Raw genomic sequence first — 24,025 nt, forward strand, 5'->3', positions numbered from 1 at the left:
TCATGTCGGTCACCTGTTCCTCCCCGCAAGTTCCTTTATTGTAATAAACACTTATATTTCAAGCACAGTACTTAGTTCGTAGTTATTATTTCATTGTCACTACAATTTGGCGACGAGGGCGGGATACGAATAATATCGGAACTTGTGGAGGAGAAGTTACGGAGGAAGTTCCTTCACTTAAGGCAAGTCATTGATACTCTTTATTTCCCGAGAGTCATCATCATTATAATTCAAGTTTATTTCTTCGAGTTATGTTCAAGAAATTCACTGAAGATTCGAAGCAGCTGATTTGAAGGCACGGGATCTGAAGTGAATCCAGTGAAGACTTTGACAGCCGAATCGAAGGTATTGGACCCGAAGCGGAGCGATTGGAGCAGAGCGCATTTTGAGCAGCTGACTGGAGCAATTATTCAGGCAAGTTCGGATGTGTTGTGTGGCTGTGAAATTATACGGATGGTAACACAGATTTCCTGCATTGCAGTGATTGTGAAGTAACGGTACGCCTGTGAAGAAACGGTCGACAGGACCAACTGTCATCTGTCAACCGTCTTCGGCATGTTTACGTCAGCGCGTCACTTGCAGATGATTGAGAGCGGCATCAGCTGAGTGTTGAAGCATCGTGTATACGTCATCACGCACTGTCTAGTGCGTGCCGCCATTTTGTGAAATTTATTTTTCCTCACAATATCGTCGACAATTTCTCATCGCAGTTCTACATTTCAAGTATTTCAGAGAAGTAAAGAATTTCTGGTATTTCAAAGATAACGCTTGTTGCAGGAAGGTGGAAAGTTAATCTAAGTGTATTTTTCATTTTCAAAAATTGCGTGGTTTATTAAGAAATAGACCCTCGAGGAAGATAGTAATCAAATGGCTTATGAAAGCAGTGTCTGTGCCCCAGCACATTTCCTTGAAACTCCAGGCAAGCCTGTCATGTCATGGAAAAATTGGTACATGGCATTTGACAATTATCTGGTGGCAATAAACGGTAAAAGATTTGAATCAGAACGCAAAAAGGCTATTCTTTATGGTTTGTTAGGTGTTGCCGGTCAGGAAATGTTTAATAGTTTGCCCGAGTATGAACCAGACCCAGGACAATGTATTCCTTTCGACGAATTCCAAGAGGCCATCAAGAGGCTGGAAAGACAGTTCGATGAGGAAGAAAACATATTGGTTGGCAGACATAGATTTGTAATGAGGAAGCAAATGGAGTCGGAGAATGTTGAACAATATATAGGCAGTTTAAGAGTTTTAGCTTCTAAATGTGGATTTGGTGACAGAGAGTTTACGCGATCAGTTCCTATTTCATTGTCATGAAATTAAAATTCAAGAAAGGTTATTAGCTTGTAAAAATCCCTCGTTGTCTGAGGTCATAGACATTGCTAAAGGGATTGAACGCTCATTGGAGGGTAGAAGAGAGTTGGCCAAATCTTATGTTGCAACAAATGCCAGTATTTCATATGTTAATGATAGAAGAAGAAAAGATGGTAATCGTTATGTCAAATCAAATGGGTTGGCTAATCCTACGAATTTTGTATGTTATAGATGTGGTTCACACAACCACAAAGCAGATTCCGTGAGCTGTCCTGCTACAGGAAAAAGATGCACGAGATGCCAGAAGGTAGGGCACTTCGCCAGTGTTTGCGGCAATTTTGGCCACAAGAGAGTAGAAAGAGCAATAGTAAATGTTATAGAAGAATTTGAAGAAGATATGTGTTCGAATATTATATTAGCGCTAGGTGACAATTACCATGATATAAAAGGTCCTATAGGTACGGCACATGTAGGTGAGGTGGAACTCAATATCATGGCAGATTTGGGATCACCTATCTCAATTGTATCAGATAAAAATGTTTTGAAGTACTGGCCTAATACAGATTTGTTAGCACCAGATGTCAATCCCAAGGCATTTGGTGAACATGACATAAACATGTTTGGATACTTTTTGGATGTCTTAAACATTAAGGGCAGATGCATTGAAACAAAAATTTATGTAGCGGAGAAGGGTAGAGATATAGTGGGATGGAGAGATCTTGCAAAGTTAAAAATAATCCTCAAACCAGGTGCAGAGGATCCCATCGTGCTAGATGATGGTTTTGTGTCTCTCATTACCTTACCTACTGAGTCCAAGAGTTTGAATTATTCGGAATCAGACGGAGAATTATCCATCATTTTGAGTAAGTATTAAAGGTTATTTGAAGAACGCATAGGGTGCGTGAAAGGTTTCATGCATAGTATTGTTTTAAAAAAAGATGCTTCCCCTGTAAAACACAAAGTAAGACCATTACCCTTATCAGTTAAGGAAGAGTTACGTTTGCTATTGGATAAACTGATCGAAGAAAAAGTTATTGAACCTGCCGATTCTGCAGAGTGGGTTTCGGGCATAGTGTTAATTAAGAAGAAAAATGGAGAGTACCGTCTGTGTGCCGATTTGAGATCATTAAATAAGAACATATTGGTAGATTGTTTCCCGTTACCTAGGATTCAAGAGATTTTAGCCAGCACATCGGGATCCAAGTACTTTTCTTTGATAGATCTCAAATCGGCATGCCACCAGGTGAAGTTAGATGAAAAATCCAAAATGTTAACTACCTTCATCACTCCTCTGGGAGCTTTTAGATATATTCGTCTGCCTTTCGGTTTGGCTTCTTCTGCAAGTGTTTTTCAGAAGTTAATGGAGAACATGTTCGGCGGGATTAAGGGTGTGCAGAAGTTCCAGGATGACATCCTGGTCCATGCTGATTCAGAAAGCAGACACAACGAGATCTTGGATACGGTATTGCACAGATTACAGGAAAGAGGTATGACTGTTTCAAGGGATAAATGTACATTTTTGAAAACTGAGATCGAGTATCTAGGTCATGTGCTTAGTGCAGAAGGCATCAAACCTAAACTTAATTTAGTACAAGCCATAACTGATGCTCCCAACCCTGACAATAAGGATGCACTCAGGTCTTTCTTGCGTCTGAGTGAGTTTTATTCTAGATTCATCGAAGGGTATGCCAGATTGGTAGAATGCTTGTGTTGACCTCTCTCGCTGAAGTATCAGCAGCATCCAACGCACACCTTATTGGCAAATTGAAAATGAGTTTCCCTTATTGTACTAAGTCCTAGGCTCTCAGGGAGATAATTAAGCAGCTGCTCCATTTCATCCCAGTGGGCCCCATCATATCTGGCTAAAAGGCCTTGCATATTTACAATGCGTCAGTGATTTGCGGGAAGCATCAATACATTTGGACTCTCTATCTGGTGAGGAGCGTCCCCAGATGTGTGGGAATGCCCTTTTGCGAGCATTAGATACAACTAGTGATTCTAATGGTAATTGGCCCTTGATAAATACTGGATCAGTGGGGGGCCTTATATTTTTTATCAACTCTAGGAGTTAATATACGAGCGGGAACAGGATCCTTAAAAATGTCACCTGCGTGTCTCATCATGCCCTTAAGCATGGAAAGTGTTTGCAACAACCTGTTTGTGGACCCTAAGGTTTCAAACGATATATCTTCCCCTAATGCCGCTTTTATATAATGCCACTCCATTATATTATGCTGTTTTGGCAATGAGTTCTTTGTAGGCTACATTGTCACCTGGGATCGATGTCTCGGCAGGATAAAGGTCCGGGTTGTTATCTGTTAGGGGATCAATAGTGTAGTCAGACCATGGGTTTACTGGTAAATGTGTACCCTCATCATCAATATCGTCCTTAGTGTGACCCCTTTTTTTCACACTAAGGAGTTAATTCCCTCGAATTGTGGTAGGCGACTAAGGTGGTCGAACGTTGTGGGGCAAGATTTGAAACTTAAGAACATTTCTTCAATTTTACTGTTAAGGACAGCTGAACTTGAGGCAGCATCCTCTAAAGTCTGGGGGAGGGAGACGGTGCCTTCAATATATCTGGAAACAATTGGCCAGATTGGTGCTTATTTCCTTGCTCGACCAAGTAATGGACACAAAAAGAGGCCAATAAAAAGTCCCCATACATGGTACACAAAGTCATGTAGAGGAAAAAGGCAGGCATTAGTTGCAGCAGTAAAAGATAAAAATCCCTCCAAGGTCCGAACGGCGAGGAAGGAGTATAACCAATCCTTGAAACAGGCAAAACGCAGTTGGGATGACGTCCACTGGCAGGATTTGAAAGACGCATGCACCCCAAGGGACTCCACCTCCTCTTGGGATTTAATCAAAAAGGGAGAAAGGAAAGATACAAATGTAATCCCTAATCACACTACTAGTTTGGCTTGGCAGGATCATTTTGCTCAATTGTACATGGAAGCGAATGACTGTCCCTACACAACTCTATCAGAGCGGACACAGGTCCCGCTAGCTATTGAAGCCGCCAATCTCTTCCAATTGAAAGAAATTGAGGTGGCAATGAATTGTATCATTCCTGCAAAGGCAGCTGGACCCGGTGGCATCCCAGGTGATCTAATTCTTGCAGAGCTGCAGAAGTGGGCCCATTATATTTTGCTCCTAATTAATTTTATATTAAAGGGAGCTGGAAGGGGGGAGAGGTCGTACCTATATTTAAAAAGGTTGACTGCCAGGACGCTGCTAATTATAGGCCCATCAGCCTAACTGATGTTATTCAGAAAGTGGTCGACAGTGCCCTATTAAATAGGATTCAGAACTGGATGGAGGATGAGGGTATTCGCTCCAATTATCAAGCGGGTTTTAGGAAATGCACTAGCACAGTGGATCAGGCTTTTAGACTACTTCTCCTTTATTGGAAAGTGGTCGTAATTGGCAAGGGAAGCCTCTACCTCGCATTTATTGATCTTCAGACCGCGTTCGATTTAGTCCCTCGTGAAAAGCTATGGGCAGTCCTCCAAGAAATGGGCGTCCCTTCTTATATCTTAAACCGTTTAATACGGCTCCATGAGGATAATTATGCCCGAGTCAGATGGGGGGAGCAGGGGCAAACATCAGAGTGGATGCTGGTTAACCGGGGGGTCCCCCAGGGTTGTGTGTTGGCTACTACCCTCTTTTCACTTTATGTGAATGGAGTGGTTAGTTTTTTAAGAGAATATCCAACTGACGCCCCAACCCTGGCAGGAGAAAAAATACCAACCCTCCTGTTTGCCGTCGATACTCTTCTTATATCGAAAACCCCAGTAGGCCTCCAGAAACTTCTCAGCCGTTTCCAATTGTTTTGCAGTTTAAGGGGCCTAACAATAAACACTTCTAAGACGAAGTTTATGGCTTTTAACCCAGGAAAACGCTTTAGAAGCAAAATCACTCTAGACGGATCTTTACTAGAGAGAGTCCACACATTCGACTATCTGGGCATCAGGCTTTCCGAGAATATGCAATAGCGATCCCACTTGGACAAAATGTTACTCAATCACAAACGGGTGGCGGGAGCTATTGGTAAAGACCAACGCTCATCTTCAAGCAGACTGGTAGCCCCAGCCATTGCAGTTTACGAAGGAAAGGCTGTGAGTTCAGCAATGTACGGTGCAGAACTCTGCGGTTTTGAAAAAAACGAAGAGATCGGTAGATCAGAAAATACATTCTTTAGAGACCTCGTATCTCTCCCGATTAGCACACCACTTAAGCCTCTATTCTGCCAAATGGGACTCGCCAAAACGCACCTTACCAAACTGACCTTGCTGTGACTCTCAGCAAGAAACTGTAGCTCACATACTATTTGCCTGCCCTGCTTATAAACAGGCTAGGGCCAAATGGCTCAAGCCCGTATGCAGTCAATTAGGCACTACAAACCATCTAGTTGCCCTACGTATTTTGAGAACTGATCCATCTATGTCTCTGCTTGTATATTAAGTTGCCACATTTCTGGGCTGTGCCTGGATTGTTCGAGCAAAAGTACTAAACAAGAAAGCCCAACAAGTAGCATCCAACTTATGGTTATTGGAGTAAGATCAGGCATAGGATTGTGTTCCTCGCGCTATTAGCGACTAATTAGTAATTGTGAGCCATATGTATTAACAACATATATATTTTTATTCTTTTTAAAAAAGAGTCGTCTATTTATTAAATTGGCATGTATAGCATGTTTTTATTGTGTTTTAACTCAATGTAATTTTTAAATGTACACTCATACCATAATATATGAGTGCAGAATGCTTTTATGATACTTGCTATCGAATAAAGCTAATACAAGGAAAAAAACATCATTATCATGATGAGATTATGGAGAATACTGAGTTTTAATCTGTAGAGGATCAGAAGGAGGAGGGGGTGGTGGTGAAGTGAATAGCGGTGGTATATAAAAAGGACTGGTGGCCACAGATTTCCTCTTTAAAGGAATTTTGTAATGAGTGTCCCTATCTCGAAGTTTGTGTTTTTGAGGTAGATTAGTGTGTATACGACCTGTATCAGGGTTAATAATGATTTTTATTTGTTTACGATCCTTTTTTGGTGGGATAATGTCTGAAGCCAGATCTGACGAGGCATGTTTTCGTTTTCGGCACAGGTGTTTTCAGTGCTGACATGTGATGCTCATTAGATGCAAAAGATTTCGGTTCCGAAGGATGTTGCACTTTCGGTATAGAAAGTTTAGACTCCAAGCTAGATTTTTGCTTGAATACGGATGGTTTCGGATACGAAGAGGGTTTTTGTGAGCAGGTATGGAACCGGAATGCTTGACAATGTGTTTCCAAACCGAGCCTATAGGCAGGGTATCGGAAACGTCATCTTGGTGCCGATCTTGGCCAAATGGCAGAGGTAGTGCCAAAACCTTTTCTTTTTTCTGGGGAAGTTGGCATGGCAGGGGTCTTCGGTGCTCATGCAACCCCGTCCTTACGGCAAGTCCTCGATGTCGAGGTCTATCTCACGGTCCGATCTAGAGTCCTGGATGGAGATGTTTTCTCCTTCCTCCATCGCTAATGCCCCCACATCTTCTTGTTCGTAATGTTCACCAAAGATGTCCGGTGTATCTTCGATGCTTTGACGCTGCATTTCTCTACGTCTGGCCCGAGGATCGCAAAGAGTTTTCTTAGATCTAAATTATTTGCAGGCGTCTCCTTATGCTCCAGACACAAGCATGAGTTACACACTTTGGGGCCAATTCCGATCTTGCTCGGAAGGTCCCCGAACGCGATCCAGCCGTAAAAAGTACAGGCCGTTCATGTGTTCTCCGCCCGCCTCGCACAGCTGTACGAGGGAGCAGGTACGATACAAGACATGCAAAATCGCCAACCGAATCGTTTCCGGGTCCGAAACGCTCTGTACGCCTCGTCCGTAAGCAAACGGTGCCATGCAATGGGTGCGAATTACGACCGAGCCAGTACGATGCACGTGTCGGACAGTCTGGAAGCTGCTTTGGGTATCCGCGTCAGACCCCCCGTCACCCGCAGCCTTATGATTCGGACACAGGGGGAGACCCAAGGGTCTCCCCAACACCAGCATGTGCGGTGCAGATGGCACCGAAGCGTACCCGCTGTATTGGGCGCCCTTGTGCGAGACGTACCCATTCAGTCAATGGGAGCCCATGTACGCGTCGTACGACCGGCTCCCATTGACTTCTAGCCCGACCGAACCGAGTCCGACAGCATGCGGCTGCATCGTACTCGCTCGGTCGGACTGCAGGAATCCGGCTCGGTCAGAAAACACTCCGGATCCGGCTCGGTCGGAGAACAATCCGACCCAGATCAGAATCGACCCCAAAGTGTGAATCAGTGCACGGATACTTCGCGTAGCACTGAGGGCAAAATTTGAACAATGTCCGTCCATCGACTGAGAGCTGATCCAACGTGGCTAGGGCCGAAGGCCTTCCACAAAGCTTTCTGATCAGAAGTAGTTTTTGGAGACCAAAAGGATACTTAGAAAAGTGGGAAACGAGTACGAGAACAATACCGTTAAGGTAGAAAGGGTTGCGGGTCGAGGGGAACCAAAGAACGGTTTTGAACCAGAGCACAGCAACACACGTCCGAACCCAAGGGTTGTAAAAAACTACCTAACAATGGAGTCGATGCCCATGCGCACTATCACTGAAATGAGGAGTCCCCTCACCTCATCACTGGAAAGACTTCTTCGAAGAAGAACAACTTGCAAACATCCAGACCCAACATTAGATGGCAGGAGTATGCAAAGCATGTGATCTACAGCTCTCATGCCTCGAACATAGAGCTAAAGGTACGATATACTGAAACGTATTATGTTTATGTGATTATGTGGCCAGTCGTGAAATTTCTTTGACACCAGACCAAAAATATAAGAGCAGTGAATTTCTTCAAAATATCTTTTTGGAATATAAAATATCACTGTCTTGAAGCGATACAAGAATATGGCTAATAACTGTTTTTGGATACTCTGAATACTATTTATACATCTTATGATAGCAAGTGGAAGATTAGACTTTTTTGAAAATCCAGCTTTCACCTCACAGAAAAGTGGTGTGATATTCAGGGCCAGGAATGAACTACTCTAGGTGCTGTAAGGAATTCCTTGATAAGTGATCATATTAAGAGTGATACCACAGAGGTTAATACTCAGAACCAGTTTTTTCCCTTCATGGAATAACTGTAGGCTTACAGAATTCGTTAAAAAGAGCTCATCATGACTCTTAAGTAAACATGCAAATCTGTAAAATATATGCACATGAATGATTCAGTACGGATGTGCATTCAGTGTCAGAACATGTGAGTAGGTTTAATTATCAAACGCCTAAAAAAAATTTTTTATGAAGGTTGGGCTCAAAGTATTGGAGAAGTGTAAAGATTTGTTCATTAAAAAAGCGGCAAAATTCTTCAGGGCACAAGTTCTGAATTTATCAAAATAAGTATACAGGATTTATCAGGGAAAGTCAATAAATTGTTTAGCGAAAGTGAAAATTTCTTGATAAAAATGGAGCGTTACCAATTACAATAGGTTTGAATATTCCAGCATAAACAGTACGCAGAACCAATCAGAAAATGTCTAGTTCTGATTAAACATTATTTATAAATAAATGCACAGAATTTATCAAAAAAGGAGTTCAGGTTTTCATAACCACCATAGCAGTGGACCTAAGCCTTAAAAGAACTTCAGCCCCAACCACAAATGACACGAGAAGTGAATACTCTATTTTCAAATATTGATAGTGTGTGGGGTTTTGGTATGAGTTTACCTGAAGGTATGCATGGGGCTGCAAACTCCAGGAATGGGACTCGAACATAAATGGGATTGCGCTTGGCTTTCTCCACCTCACCATTGTTACGGATGCAGTCCACTATTTCACTGATCCAGGTGGTACCTGTGAAGAAGCCAAACAAAGATGAGACAAAGGGTAAAAATGGTTGAGGAATATGCTTACTTGGAAAATTCCAAAATGGATCCTTTGCCCTCAGAAAATACACCCGAAGGAACAGGGATGTGTGTGGTGACACCTTTGGGCCCGATTCAGAAACTGCTTTCTGTAGTACTTTAGTACGACAAAATGCAATTCACAACCCTATGCACGGAGACCTCTATTTGCTCCTCTCCTATCTTTTCTATGTAAAGAGATTCACACAGTTAAACCCAGGATTTAATGGCAAATGTGGGAGGGATTGGAAATTAGGGCATATGTTCTTCTAAATGAGAAGTTTAATACAGATTAAGAAGGGGTTTAGGGAGTGGTAAGCATGAGTTTTGGCAGAAACACCCACCCAAAAAATAATATGATGATTGCTATTCACAAACTACAGTTCTAAAATGACTAAAGCCAAATCGTCCCAACATAGTAGTAAAAGTACAACAGCCCAGCCTTGGAGTAAATCAATTAAACACATGGCTATTCACACGTCCTACACAGTCTTCCAGAGTAAACAACAGACGCAATGGCGTAATATAACACCCTAAAAGGAAATAATAATAAATGCATTATTTTGATTTCTAAATTAAATATATACATTAACTGTTTTAGTGTTAACAAAATTAGATTAAATGAAACATAAAATATTTTGGAATTAGACAATTAATTAGCATAGTTAAAAAAACTAAATGAAACTCTTAAACTTCTTAAAAATTTAAAAGTATTGTAGAACCATACCAAAACACAAATTTTAATAAAATGTACTAAACATTAATTAAATATTAAAAGGCTAGTGATGGAGATTTTTCTACTTTGTCATAAAAAAATTATAAATTAAATTAATGCATTTCATTTATTTAATTGTATATTACACGCAATCGGATGAGTTAATGTGCTGTAACATTTTATTATTTTGAGGTTATTTTTTATTTCAAATCAATTTACATTTTTATTTTACATTAAAATGGGTATTATTTTAAAAGATGTAAAACTTTATTATTTTACCTCTTCTTTACCAACTACTAGTCATGACTTCATAGTGAGGGGAAAATTGAATTTAGCCCTGTTATGTGTCCCTACGTGTTCCCATTCATGTAATATATATGTGCATGATTTCTATGCATTTTCCCTCCGTGGCCGATAATAAAGACGCATTTCCAGTTGCGTCCAACGTTAGTATGTCAGTTATCCAGTCCTCCGTGAAAGCAACGTGAATTAGGCTTTTAGGCCTATGTTGCCAACGTATTTACATGATGCACGTTAAATCATCGAGATGCACCCGTTTCTAAGGCCCCACAGTGCCCGGACACCAGATTCAGGCCTCAAGTCTCCTGAAATGCTCCGAGAGATACAGCCCCGCCCGCATCCCTGACCCTTCCCTTACTTCCTGCCAAGCAACGCGGTGCCCGGCTCGGCCTGGCCTGCCTGCCAAGAATATGTTATGCCTACAGTTATCTGTTCAGCTCCCCGGCTTCACATTCCTAGCTAACGAACAGCATAAACATATCCATCTACAGTCTAGTCTTCCTGTCTCCATGCAAGTAATTTACTGAATTAGTATCCATAGAAGATCCATAGCTCACGCAATACATGAAGACATATATGCATACACTAGCCTTTAGTGACAAGTAGTCTTTGCCCTGATGACTTTTAGAATCAAGCAACATGTACTCTAAACACAAGATATCAGATACGCTATAGGTACAGGTCGTTCTGACATCCCAGACTTCAGTCTCCTCTACTAGTGCTAGAAGTCAGCGCCCCCCAGCTCTCCCCAGTTACACGTCATGACTCGTTTGCGCGCCCCAGTAGGTTAAAGGTTCCAGCTGCCCCTGAAGCCCCCTCCATGTGTCCACCCACTTATGACACTTCTGTGACGTCTACATCACACACCTCCGTGTACGCCCTGTGCACGCCTTCTTTTCACGCCCATATGTTCTTATCTTTTCTTTGTCACTTGCTACGCCTACTGTATTCAATGCAACTGTACTGTTTTACTATATATATTGTATGATGTTAATGAAATGTTGAGATTGTCCCTTCCTGAGCCTTAGTAGGTGATGGAACCCGATGTCCATTGGCTCGAGCCACTTAATTAAAGCCCGTATGACTCAGATACCACGGACTCTGCCTCTCATTTATTGAGCTATCCTTTTTTTCCTTTAATGCATAGAAAAATAGTACCGGTAATTTATTTATTTACCACATAATGGCGCCCGAATAGGGACAAGCCCCTTCCCCACGCGCCGGCGATGTAACGCAGGCCCCCTGACCCCTTCTACAGCCGTGATGGACCCCTACTGTGCACCTGCAGGTTTTCCTGCTAAAACTCCCTCAGGCCCACGGAGGAGACGGAGACTGCGGTCCAGCATCCAGACGAGGCGGTGAGGAAGGCGGAGAGTCCCGACCAGAGCCCAAGCCGAGAAAGCAAGGTCCGAGGTATCCTGAGGCCCACCTGTTTCCGAAGCCCGAAGCGCCTGCGTAGTGCGTAGCAGTAACCAGACGTCGTAGCAGTCCAGTCCAGTCCAGTCGAGTTTCCGAGGCCTTCAGTTTTGCTTACCGGTGAGTACCATTGCTGGGAACGCATCTAGACGGGTTCATTAATTTGTGCCCGGTCCAGACGGGTTTGGGTACACAGATCCGGTCCGACGTGTTCACCTACGTGGATACGGTATGACGTGTCTCTTCATGAGACCGGTATGTTCTGTACTGTTTTAGCAGTGCATCCAGTAATTCTGTTTTCTAGTATAGTTTCTCGAGATGTCCAGTATTATGTTTTCAATGTACTAGGTAGTATCTGTTCGAACTGTTTTTAATGTGTTTTGATGTCGTGGTATGAATGATTTGTTTTGCTATTCATTACTGTGTTTTATTGTGTTCAAGTTCAAGTACGTTCAAATATGCCTCTGTTTTCAAAGTTACGTCAGATAGGAACCAGAAAAGGGATACTCGAAGAATCAGTTCCTGTCCCACCTAGGGACAGTCCCGGACATTTCATGTATCATAAACATGGCTTAGATGCCATACTGTACTTAGACTTATGGGTAGATTATACCAAAAACCTGGAAGAGAAATATAGATGGCCTGTTTCAGGAACCTGGGATGCTGAGTGCATCGTGAGAGTAGAGGAAGCTTTATGGAAAAAGAAAGCCAGACAATCCCAGAAAGATGCCATAGAATTGTGGCGTAAAGAATCGCATAAAAGAACAGAAAAAGAATTCAGGAAAGCAGAACTAAGTAGGGAATCATCAGAAAAAGCCCAAGAAAGGGAACTACTAGAAGAAGGTGAACGAGTTAGAGTAGAACAGTTAGACCGACAAAGAAATGCCCTTATTAAAGGCATGTATCCCCTTCTCGCCGAGGGCCTGCCTAAGGCGACCCCGGAAGCACCCTTTAATTTACCGCCACCATTGGTCCCGACTAAGCTACGTCATAAACCGACCGCAGCTGAAATTTTCCTTTCTTCCTATTTAGACGACACTGTCCCAGAATACACAAATCCGAATCCTACCCCGTCTGTTCAACCTCACAACCCTGTTAATAACGTAATTACTGTTCCTCCAGCCACTGGTCCCGGGAATCCTTTTAATCCGCCAGTAACCCAGGACCAACCCACATTACGTATGCCTACTTTACCAGTCACATTACCAGCAACGTCACACACAATATTAGTTGACGATTCAAGTTCAGGAGGAGCAGGGGGAGGTATCCCTATCACCCCGCCTCAAGTAAAACGAATGACGCTAAGAGACGCAGCATTACAGCGCACGCCAAAATTGGCTACATACGCAGCCCTCAAACAATATCTTACTGATTGTAGATATGATCCAGTGCCAGGCGAAGATCACATGATATTATATTCCGTACGTCTACGACGAGTTACAAACTATTTGACTATCATACCAGAAATGAGGGAACATTTAGACAGAATATATCATTTCATCAGAACAGGAGAAAGACCAGAAAGTATTCACGAGGCTATGGCACACAGGAAAGTCGAGACTCAAAATATGATCTTGCAGTTTTTGATAAACTGTTTAATAAGAGAACAAGACCAGCCTGGTAAAAACAAAGACGAGATGAAAGTCCTGACAAAATGGAGTGACAATATAGCGGAAGGAAAACACAGTAAACAAGGTTGTATAGAATCCATGTATATGAAAGATTCGTAAGGAAATCCTAGGCATACACGAAAGGGAGAAAGCAACGAGAGAACCCGAGAAAGAGAATGACACTTCAGACGAAGATGTAGACACAGACAACCCAGACAGAATAGCGTATGTAGGTAGGACGAGACCTTTTGACAGACACACCCGCATAGAATGTAAGAAAACTTTTCTTCCTCCCGTACCAGAACAGTGTTCTCTTGAGCATTTATTCCAAGCTACCGATAGAGTTCTGAAACTACGAATAGGTTACAGTGAGCTCAGTACCATGCATGAACAGGAACTAGCCCGATCAGCAGTTCAATTGACTAGTAATTCTAGCACATTTTCAGATGAAGTAGTGGCCCAAACATTTCTGAAACTATCCCCAGACGAACAGCGACTGGTGGGTATGTACATGATCCAGCACCTCATTACACTGTACGAAAGTCAGCATTCTGATCCAGGTCCCCTATATAATGTATTGGACAAGTTACTTCTAAACAGATGGAAAGGCCTAGGTACCGATTTGATTAATGTCATTTTAGAACAACGCCACAAATACAGAACGTTCCTGACTCCACATTTCGTTCCTGTTCCACCCCCAGTAAGAAAGACATTTTACATAGATAGACAGAATCCTTTGCGAGAAGTGCATCCTGTCAAGGGAACGGGAGGTGCACTCGAACGAGTATTTGTTTACACCCCTTTAACGAAAATAGAACTACTGGAAATGAAAAAGTTAGTGCCCTGTCACGATAAAGATCCAGCAGGGTTCCATCGAGAATTAAAAGACATGCTCCGTATGGGAGAATACACGTATCGCGATATCATTAAAATGTTAAAGGTCCTGTTGCCTGCGGGCATATATGAAAAACTTAAAGAAAAAGAATGGGAGGTGGGAGAGAAAAAGATCGACTGGGCCGAATTAGAGAACGAAGATAACACACGAGTTCCTGGTACTGGTCTCGGGGAAAAAGCCAAAGAATTGCCCGAATTGTTAATACAAGTCTTGCCAAGATTACTAACCACGAAAAAGGAAGACTGGGATGCCATCTCAGCCTGCAAACAGAAACAAGACGAAGACACTAGTGATTTTTATTCCAGATTTGAAAAATGTTTCATTATTAATAGCGGCTTGAAAACAAGTAGTGAGTCGTATCCACATCTTTTTGTTACCAAATTAGTAGAGAATTCTTTACCACAAGTTAAAAATCGAGTACTGAAAGTTGAGAGTACCTGGCAAGCTAATACCCCGTCCCAAATGTTACAAATGTTACAGTACCACCAGAACCGAATCAGAGAAGAACAAGAACACGAAAGGAGACGTATGAAAGACACGAAAATGAAAGTACTAGTGGCACAGTCTGTTCCGGTGGAGAGTCAGAAGAGGGGTACGACTCAGACCAGTCATTCTGCAGCTCCCGTTAAAGGGACATGCAATTACTGTAAACAGCCAGGTCACTATATAAACGAATGTGCAGTTCTGAAACACAACATAGCTACTGGTAAGACGAAAGAAAGACCGCGTCCTCCTAGACAGGAACATGTTCCACAAAACACGCAACCACCGCAGAACGCACAACAGACAGTAACAGTACCGCAGCCTATAGCTGCCACACAACACGTTACACAGCAGATGTACCAGTACGCACAGTCAGATTATCCAGAATATCAGCAGTATTCATGAAACAGCCTAGAGAGGTTGGCTTGCCTCTCATCGAGGTTCCTGTAGATCAAGAAGGTCCCTATGTACACAGCCAGGTATTAGGGAAAGACAGAAAGTTTCTGATTGATACAGGGGCAAGTAGGACTACCATCAGTCATGACGAGGTTCCAGGGGCTCCTCTCTCAGGCTCAAGAAACGTTTCCCTGGGATTTTCAGGAAAGCCTATTGCTAATGAAATAACGAAACCAGTTTCCCTAGAAGTTGGTCCATTGTCCCGAACTACAGACTTGTTACTTACGAAATCATGTCCAGAAAACCTACTTGGTATTAAAACATTGAAAGAACTAGGAGCAGTGATTTGTTGTTCTCCGTAAGGAGTGAGATTGTTTTTACGTGATTTTAAAGGACATTATGTGTTAAGAGATTTTGATCCAAGATTACTGAACGTACCACAGCATTTATGGGCGCAAGGTCCAACTGATGTAGGTTGTATGCACATTACACCATATCGTGTCACTCTGAAACAAGGAGTTGTACTACCACGAATCCGACAATACAAGCTGCCACCTGAGGCTGTAGCAGCCTTATCAAAAATCATTGACGAGCTCATTGCTCAAGGAGTGGTTGTAGAAACTGACTCCAATGTATGTAATTCTCCTATCATTCCGATTCTTAAACGTACTGACCCAAATGCACCTCCAGTTTATCGATTAGTGATTGACCTTCGAGAACTTAATAAATGTATCATACCCCAGTACCCAGTGGTTCCAGATATCTCTTCCCTATTGACTGCCATTGATTCCGAAGCAGCGTTTTTTTACTGTTATCGATCTCAAGAACGCCTTCTTTAGTGTACCCATCCATCCAGACAGCCAGTTCCTTTTCGGATTCTGTTTAAATGGACGTAGCTATAAATTTACACGTGCACCTCAAGGGTTCACAGAAAGTCCTAGTATTTACAGTCAAGCACTTAAACGACAACTAGACAGTATTCACATGCCAACTGACACTGCCCTGCTCCAGTACGTTGATGACCTATTGATCACTGCCCGTACAGAACGTGACTGCGAACGTGCGTCACTGACAGTCTTGTATTTTCTGGCAGAAATGGGGCACAAGGTGTCCCCTTCGAAACTGCAATTCTGTGTCCAGCAAGTGGTATACCTTGGACACTTGCTGTCCAAGAGGGGTAGACAGTTGACACCTGACCGTATCCAGTTAATTGCACATCTTCCACAGCCCAAGACACAGAAGGAGGTACAAGCTTTTATCGGCCTCACTTCTTACTGTAGACAATGGATCCCTCAGTACGCATATCTAGCCAAGCCACTGATACAGTTGACAACACAGGAGGCAGCGACATCGACTGTCCTCCCTTGGACCCAGGAACATACACTTGTTTTCGAAGAATTAAAGAAAGCTTTATGTCAAGCACCTGTTTTAGCGACACCAAACTACAGCAAACCTTTTACACTTTTTGTCACTGAACGTGATGGTACAGCATTATCTGTTCTCACACAAGATCAAGCAGGACAACACAAGCCTTGTGCTTATTTTTCTAGCACATTAGATCCAGTAGCCCAGGCTTTGCCTGCGTGCCTCAAATCAGTTGCAGCCACAGCTTTAGCTATCAGACAAAGTGATTCCATAGTGTTAGGACACTCCCTGACAGTACAGGTTCCACACTCCGTGGAAGTTCTTTTAAACCGAACACAGACTCAGCACTTGACAATTGCACGATTGACAGGATATGAACTGACACTGTTTCAGCCACACATAGAAATCAGAGGTTGCAACATATTAAATCCTGCTACACTATTACCCTCGACTACCTCAAACCCTGCAGCACATGACTGTGTGAAAGTTATTAACACCATGACGAAGCCAAGACAAGACTTGACGGACATTGCATTACCTGACCCAGACCTGACACTTTATGTGGATGGTTCATGTACGAGAACAAGTACAGGAGAGTTAGTTGCAGCATATGCAGTGACTACTGAAACTGAAGTTATAGAAACACATCGTATTGACACCCTGTCTGCTCAAGCAGCAGAGCTCATCGCTCTGACCCAAGCCTGCATACGAGCCAAGAACCTGAAAGTAAACATATATACAGATTCACGTTATGCATTCGGAGTCGTTCACGACTTTGGAGTCCTCTGGCAAGAAAGAGGTTTTATGACCTCTCATGGAGCCAAGATTCAGCATGGCCCCCTCATTCAAGCTCTGTTAGAAGCAATACATTTACCTACAGCTATAGCCATTATGAAGTGCAAAGCACATACGAAAGTCACTGACACCATTTCCCAGGGTAACGACCTGGCAGATCGAACAGCCAAGCTTACAGCTCAGACTCCAGACATTCCAGCTGACACGACAAAGACAGGCGTTCCAGTTCTGACGACTTGCATGACAGTCAAGGACCCTACACAAGATGTACTAGACATACAGACACATGCTACTCCAGACAAAATCAGGAAATGGACTGAACAAGGAGGGGTCCTGACAGATCAGGGATTGTTGACGAAGGGAAAAGCCACCTGGTTTCTCCCCGACTCTATGGTTCAAGTCATTATTAATACAGCACACAGTCCAGCACATTTAGGAGAAAAAGCCATGTTAGACAGTATCCAGAACCTCTGGTTTAACAAGCATTTACGAGCAGCAGCGAAGCAGAAAGTGCGTACCTGCATGATCTGTTGTCAGTTCAATCCAGGTAAAGGTGTCCCCGTGGAACAAGGTGGATTCCATCCTCCTGACCATCCTTTTGAAGTCCTCCAGATGGATTATATCCAGATGGATCGATGTCGAGGATTCAAGTATGTCCTCGTAGTTGTATGCGCTCTGTCCAGATGGACAGAAGCATATCCAGTCTCAGATTATACTGCCGTGACCACTGCCAAGCAGCTGGTTCGTGAGTTTTTCCCTCGATACGGTTTACCCCGTGTCGTGTATTCAGATAATGGACAGCCATTCTCGTCCGAACTCATGAAACAGGTATCACTTCTGTTAGGGTACCAGTGGAAATTCCACTGCGTACGACACCCCGAGGCAGCTGGCCTCGTCGAGAGACACAATCAAACTCTGAAAATACGATTAGCGAAGGTCTGTGCAGAAAAAGGTGTAGATTGGATGGTAGCCCTGCCGGTTGCCCTCTTCTATATGCGAATCGTCGCTCATTCCAGATCTGGTTTGTCACCCTACGAAGTAGTTTTTGGTCGTCCCCCAAACCTGTGGGGTACACCTATGCCTCGTAAAATCACCGATGTTGACAGTAACATGCTGACAGATTACCTAGCTTCCTTGATGTCTGCACTACTCTCTTGTCGTTCACAGGTCGCGGCTGCTTTTCCGGACAACACCCAGGTGAAACCGCACGAGGTCGTTCCAGGAGATCTAGTATTGGTTCGGAACTTTGATCGCTCAAGCCCTCTGGAGCCCCGCTGGAAGGAGCCAAAACTCGTTCTGATGACCACAAGGACCGCCGTAAAACTAGAAGGAAGAAAAGGCTGGCTCCATTCCAGTCATATCAAGCGTTTCCATGGACTGTGTCCAAAGACTTTTTTCAAGGACTGCCCCGATACTGACTCTAAACTTCCCCTGTTAGAGAAAACTCCGCAGCAGGAGTATAAAATGAAACTAAGGTCTAGTAAGTCAGACAGCGTTTAATTGTTTAAGTCCCCCTCGGGTGAAGCGGTTAGACAGGTTTCTGACATGTATGAGATAGACCCACATAGTGAGAGAGATAGACGAAACGTCAAGAAAATGAAATATTGTAAAAATCTCCGAAGCAGATGCATCGTTACATTATTGTTTATGTTTATTCTGAGTCTTACGATCACATGTATAAGTTTTATGCTACATGTATTTTTTCCTCCTCTTGGTTCACATTCACACCTTTCCTCTAATGATACTGTAGAGCACACATTTAGTGAACTACCCCCTCACGAGTTATCCTATCGACTTGCAATGCGCAACAATACTTTTATTCGTATGTTACACTATTCACATCAGACCAGCAATGCCACTAATTGCTGGGTATGTGGTCGACTCCCCACTTACCAGACAGTGAAGGGAGTTCTGCCACTCTTTCCCTATCCATTTTCACACAATGGTTCGTGTGGAGCATGGTTTACATTGACGTCATCTTTAGACGACAAGTCCACAGTTTCCCTTCTGAATACAGTTATGAATGAAACCTGTTTCCCAGACAAGGACGGTCTTTCCCATAGGACAGGGATAGATCTAGAAAATGAAGTATATGATCTAGGTAATTTTTCCTTTAACCTCATGGTTTTGAATGTTCAGTCCGAGACTAATTCAGACTTGCCTTCTATAACAGTTCTACCAGTGAAAGGCGAATTATGTGTTAGAAAGAATGGTTCAGTACACCTAGGACACAGTGATTGTACTACTGTGGTCGAGTACAGTGACAGTGGGAAGTCTACTTTCAAGGCTTCACGTCATTCCTACTTTATATGTGGTCAGACCGCTTATATACGTTTGCCCCTAGATTGGGATGGAACCTGTTACATTGCATTCCTACTGCCACCAGTTTTCCTAGCCCCATCCGATTATCACCGAAATACCGATCTAGTACACGTCAGACATCGAAGGGAGATCGAGTCCCCAATTGTCGATCAGACTGAAACTGCATTGGAACAGTATACGGATTTCAATAAAGGTTTCTTTTTCTTCATAGGTCCTGTCCAGAATAGTAAATTAATACGCAGGTTAACCAGGAACCCTTGAAGCAGTAGTGAATGAGACTACTTCCGCCCTAGGTAACTTAACAGAAGAGCAGTCTGCTATGAGATTTGTTGTTCTTCAGAACCGCCTTGTTCTTGACGTCATCCTGGCCGATAGGGGCGGAGCTTGTAGAGTCATCGGATCTAGTTGTTGCGTTTTCATTCCTAATAACGCACCGTCTGTGTATTCAGCAATAACTAGACTTCATAAAATAGCTCATCAGCTACACCAGAATCCAGGCACCTGGACTTGGTCCGGTTGGCTCTGGAGTGTAATATCTGCATGGGGATGGAAAGTACTGTCATTCTTGGGAATAGTAGTAATGATCATATTCAGTTGTTGTCTCTGTTTACAATGTGGCCCAGCGATTTGCGGCTTGTGCGCTACAGCTTGTATTCCACGTCCACAGTCCCATGTCCAAAAGAAAAAAGACGAGCAAATGATGCTGTATGAACAGATAGATGGTCTCATGAATATTGATGTTTCCTGAAGGGAACGTAGGGAACAAGGAGGGAATGAGGAAAATTGAATTTAGCCCTGTTATGTGTCCCTACGTGTTCCCATTCATGTAATATATATGTGCATGATTTCTATGCATTTTCCCTCCGTGGCCGATAATAAAGACGCATTTCCAGTTGCGTCCAACGTTAGTATGTCAGTTATCCAGTCCTCCGTGAAAGCAACGTGAATTAGGCTTTTAGGCCTATGTTGCCAACGTATTTACATGGTGCACGTTAAATCATCGAGATGCACCCGTTTCTAAGGCCCCACAGGGCCCGGACACCAGATTCAGGCCTCAAGTCTCCTGAAATGCTCCGAGAGATACAGCCCCGCCCGCATCCCTGACCCTTCCCTTACTTCCTGCCAAGCAACGCGGTGCCCGGCTCGGCCTGGCCTGCCTGCCAAGAATATGTTATGCCTACAGTTATCTGTTCAGCTCCCCGGCTTCACATTCCTAGCTAACGAACAGCATAAACATATCCATCTACAGTCTAGTCTTCCTGTCTCCATGCAAGTAATTTACTGAATTAGTATCCATAGAAGATCCATAGCTCACGCAATACATGAAGACATATATGCATACACTAGCCTTTAGTGACAATTAGTCTTTGCCCTGATGACTTTTAGAATCAAGCAACATGTACTCTAAACACAAGATATCAGATACGCTATAGGTACAGGTCGTTCTGACATCCCAGACTTCAGTCTCCTCTACTAGTGCTAGAAGTCAGCGCCCCCCAGCTCTCCCCAGTTACACGTCATGACTCGTTTGCGCGCCCCAGTAGGTTAAAGGTTCCAGCTGCCCCTGAAGCCCCCTCCATGTGTCCACCCACTTATGACACTTCTGTGACGTCTACATCACACACCTCCGTGTACGCCCTGTGCACGCCTTCTTTTCACGCCCATATGTTCTTATCTTTTCTTTGTCACTTGCTACGCCTACTGTATTCAATGCAACTGTACTGTTTTACTATATATATTGTATGATGTTAATGAAATGTTGAGATTGTCCCTTCCTGAGCCTTAGTAGGTGATGGAACCCGATGTCCATTGGCTCGAGCCACTTAATTAAAGCCCGTATGACTCAGATACCACGGACTCTGCCTCTCATTTATTGAGCTATCCTTTTTTTCCTTTAATGCATAGAAAAATAGTACCGGTAATTTATTTATTTACCACAATAGTCTTAAATTCAGTTTTAGATATCTCTACGTCCTTAATTGAGTAGGCGGAAACATGTAGGTCTACACTTAGCTGTAAATCTACGCGCACCAAGTGTGAATAGCAAAAAAGTGTAGACTTACACCTGGGTGCAGTAGTAAATTTACACATGCATGTTTACCTTTGTGAATCAGAGGAAACAGAGCTGAGCTTACTGGATCAGCTTGTTTTGTAGATAGAGGACTAACCCCCAGATGCATCAAGCCAAGATTCTGCGAATTCTAAATTGCGAAAAATACCGAGTCGCAATTTAGAATTCGCAGAATGGGATGCATCAAGAAAAGCGATTAAAAAAAGCGAATCGCAGTTGGCCCCAATTGCCGATTGCGATTTTCGCTAAGTCATATAAAATTCGCAGAATCGCCTGTTTCCCATGTTGAAATTGCGATTTCGCAATTACCGAAATCGCAAATTGCGAGATCGCAAAAACGGGAAGTCGCATTTCAAGCACAATGATGACATCACAACCAGGAAGTAGGCAGTTCCCTCACTCATTCTGAACACAGAGCCTGAGAGTGGAAGAAGCATAGCACAGAGCTCCACCAGACACACCCTGAAGCGCCACAACATAACACACTCACTAAACCAGAATGTCCCAGGAACAGCAGGAAGCAGTGCACCTGTCAGAAAACGCAATATCAAATTTTCTGAGCAGGAGTTGGAGTTCCTCATCGAGGGTGTAAGCAAGGACCATGACAGGCTGTTTGGCAAGGAATCCCGGAAGGTGCCTGAAGCCGACAAAAGGCGCATTTGGCAGCGCATCCGGTCCAAGGTGAACTCTGTTGGAGTGACACAGCGCTCCATTAATGAGCTGAAGAAGAGGTGGTACGACCTCAGAGGTCGTGTCAAAGAGCGCATTGCAGAGAGGCTGGGGGAGCAACATGCCACAGGAGGAGGAGACCTCACAGTTGCGCCCAACACTCCACTTGAAGACTTGGTGGAGGACACAATCAACCCTGCAGCCTGCGTGGGGGTCACCCGGCTGGACACCTCCCGACCCACCCAACAATCCCAAGGTAAGTGCCATGCAACGGCGACCCCGTCCCCTAACAATGCCCATGCCTCTGGAGCTAGCCATTTGATAACCCCAGTAATGCAGGCCATGCACATCTGAAATGCCATATTGCATTGTGGGACCTGTAGTGTGACAATAGTTCCCGGATAGCCACACACAGCCAGACCTGTCAAGTGAAACATATCCCTAAAGCCAGTCAGGGAATGCAATCCTGCATGCATGTTGCAACATCCCATGTGCAAGATACATATCATTAATCATGCACTCATTTACATCACAGGTGCTGCAGAACAACCCAGCACAGACAGCGAGGCACTCCAAATTGAGGAGAACCCTGAGGACACCGAGGAAGAGGATCATCCTGCCCCACGACCTGGACCATCACAACCACCAGCACCAGTACCACAACCTCCCCATGCAGACAGGGCCACCCCTGCAGCCACAGGAGGACAGCAACCACCCATGTGACACCCATGGCAGTGGTACAGGCCACACCACCACCCAGGAGGCAAACACGGCACACAGCCACTGTGCGTTCGCAGTCCAGCGGACTGATGAGGCAGTAGCGCAACGTGGCAACACGCGCTGGCAGGGGGAACATGTCCAAGATCCAGGGCTGGGTATAGAACGCCGGATGCTAGCTGTCCACCAAAAGCAGGCACGGCACATGGCAGCCATGCAGCTGCAGCTTTACAAGACAGCGCGCAACGTGAGCCAGCTCACAGAAAGCATGTAGGTGCTGACGGCTGCTGTCGGGGAGAACAGCCAAATCATGGTGTCACAGCAGGACATAACCCGCCGCCGCCACCGCCAGCTGCTGACCCAGCTGTCAGCATACACCGGATCAAACCACCTGATTGGTAATGCGACCTCCCAACTTTCACGCCGGTCCCTGGTGATGCAGATTCAGATGGTGCAATGCAGCCAGGACGTCTTCAGGGCGTTGGAACAGGTCACAACCGCTGTCCAGAATCAGCAGGCGTGTGGCCATGGTCATGCAAGGGGGGGGGATGATGCCAGTGAGGGCACATCAAGTCTCAGCAGCCTGTCCGTGCCGCTGGTAACCGAACGCCGCAGCAGCACCAGGCCCAGTGCAGCATCACGGGCCAATACTGGGGAGGAGGATGTGGAGAGGCGACTGGGTGCGTCCGGCCAGAGGCGCCAGTGATTGTATGTACTCTAGCAGCAGTGCCATGCTGATATGACAAGCACGCCGGCTTTGCTATCATGGGGCTGTATGAGGAAATACAGTTGTCATGTATTGTGAAAAAAGAATTTAAAGAAATATTTTTGTGCAAAAAACAATAAGAATTTATTTCAAACGTAAATCCGACTCACGTCATTATTTCATTTGGCATGCATGAGTGCAGTGTTGTGTGAGGGGTATGGGTGCACTAGAAATAGTTCATTGTGATTTGGTTGCGGCGCCTGTGTCCTTCTGCAGGATTCTCCCCGCGTGCATGATGCACATGTGCAGGTGGGCGGTTGTCCCC

General features: G+C 44.1%; 1 protein-coding gene across 2 annotated transcripts in view; it reads right to left on the reverse strand.

Moving 5' to 3' along the window:
• The window catches only part of LOC144761189 (sulfotransferase 1 family member D1-like), a 153,278-nt gene that overhangs the window by 37,153 nt on the left and 92,100 nt on the right, over positions 1–24,025 (reverse strand). For both annotated transcript variants that reach the window (XM_078646691.1, XM_078646690.1), the window contains exon 3: positions 9,065–9,190. In XM_078646691.1, the coding sequence (XP_078502817.1) occupies positions 9,065–9,190 (126 nt within the window). The remainder of the gene's footprint in view (positions 1–9,064; positions 9,191–24,025) is intronic.

The sequence above is a fragment of the Lissotriton helveticus genome, chromosome 6 (genome assembly GCF_964261635.1).
Source record: "Lissotriton helveticus chromosome 6, aLisHel1.1, whole genome shotgun sequence".
NCBI classification, from domain to species: Eukaryota; Metazoa; Chordata; class Amphibia; order Caudata; family Salamandridae; genus Lissotriton; species Lissotriton helveticus.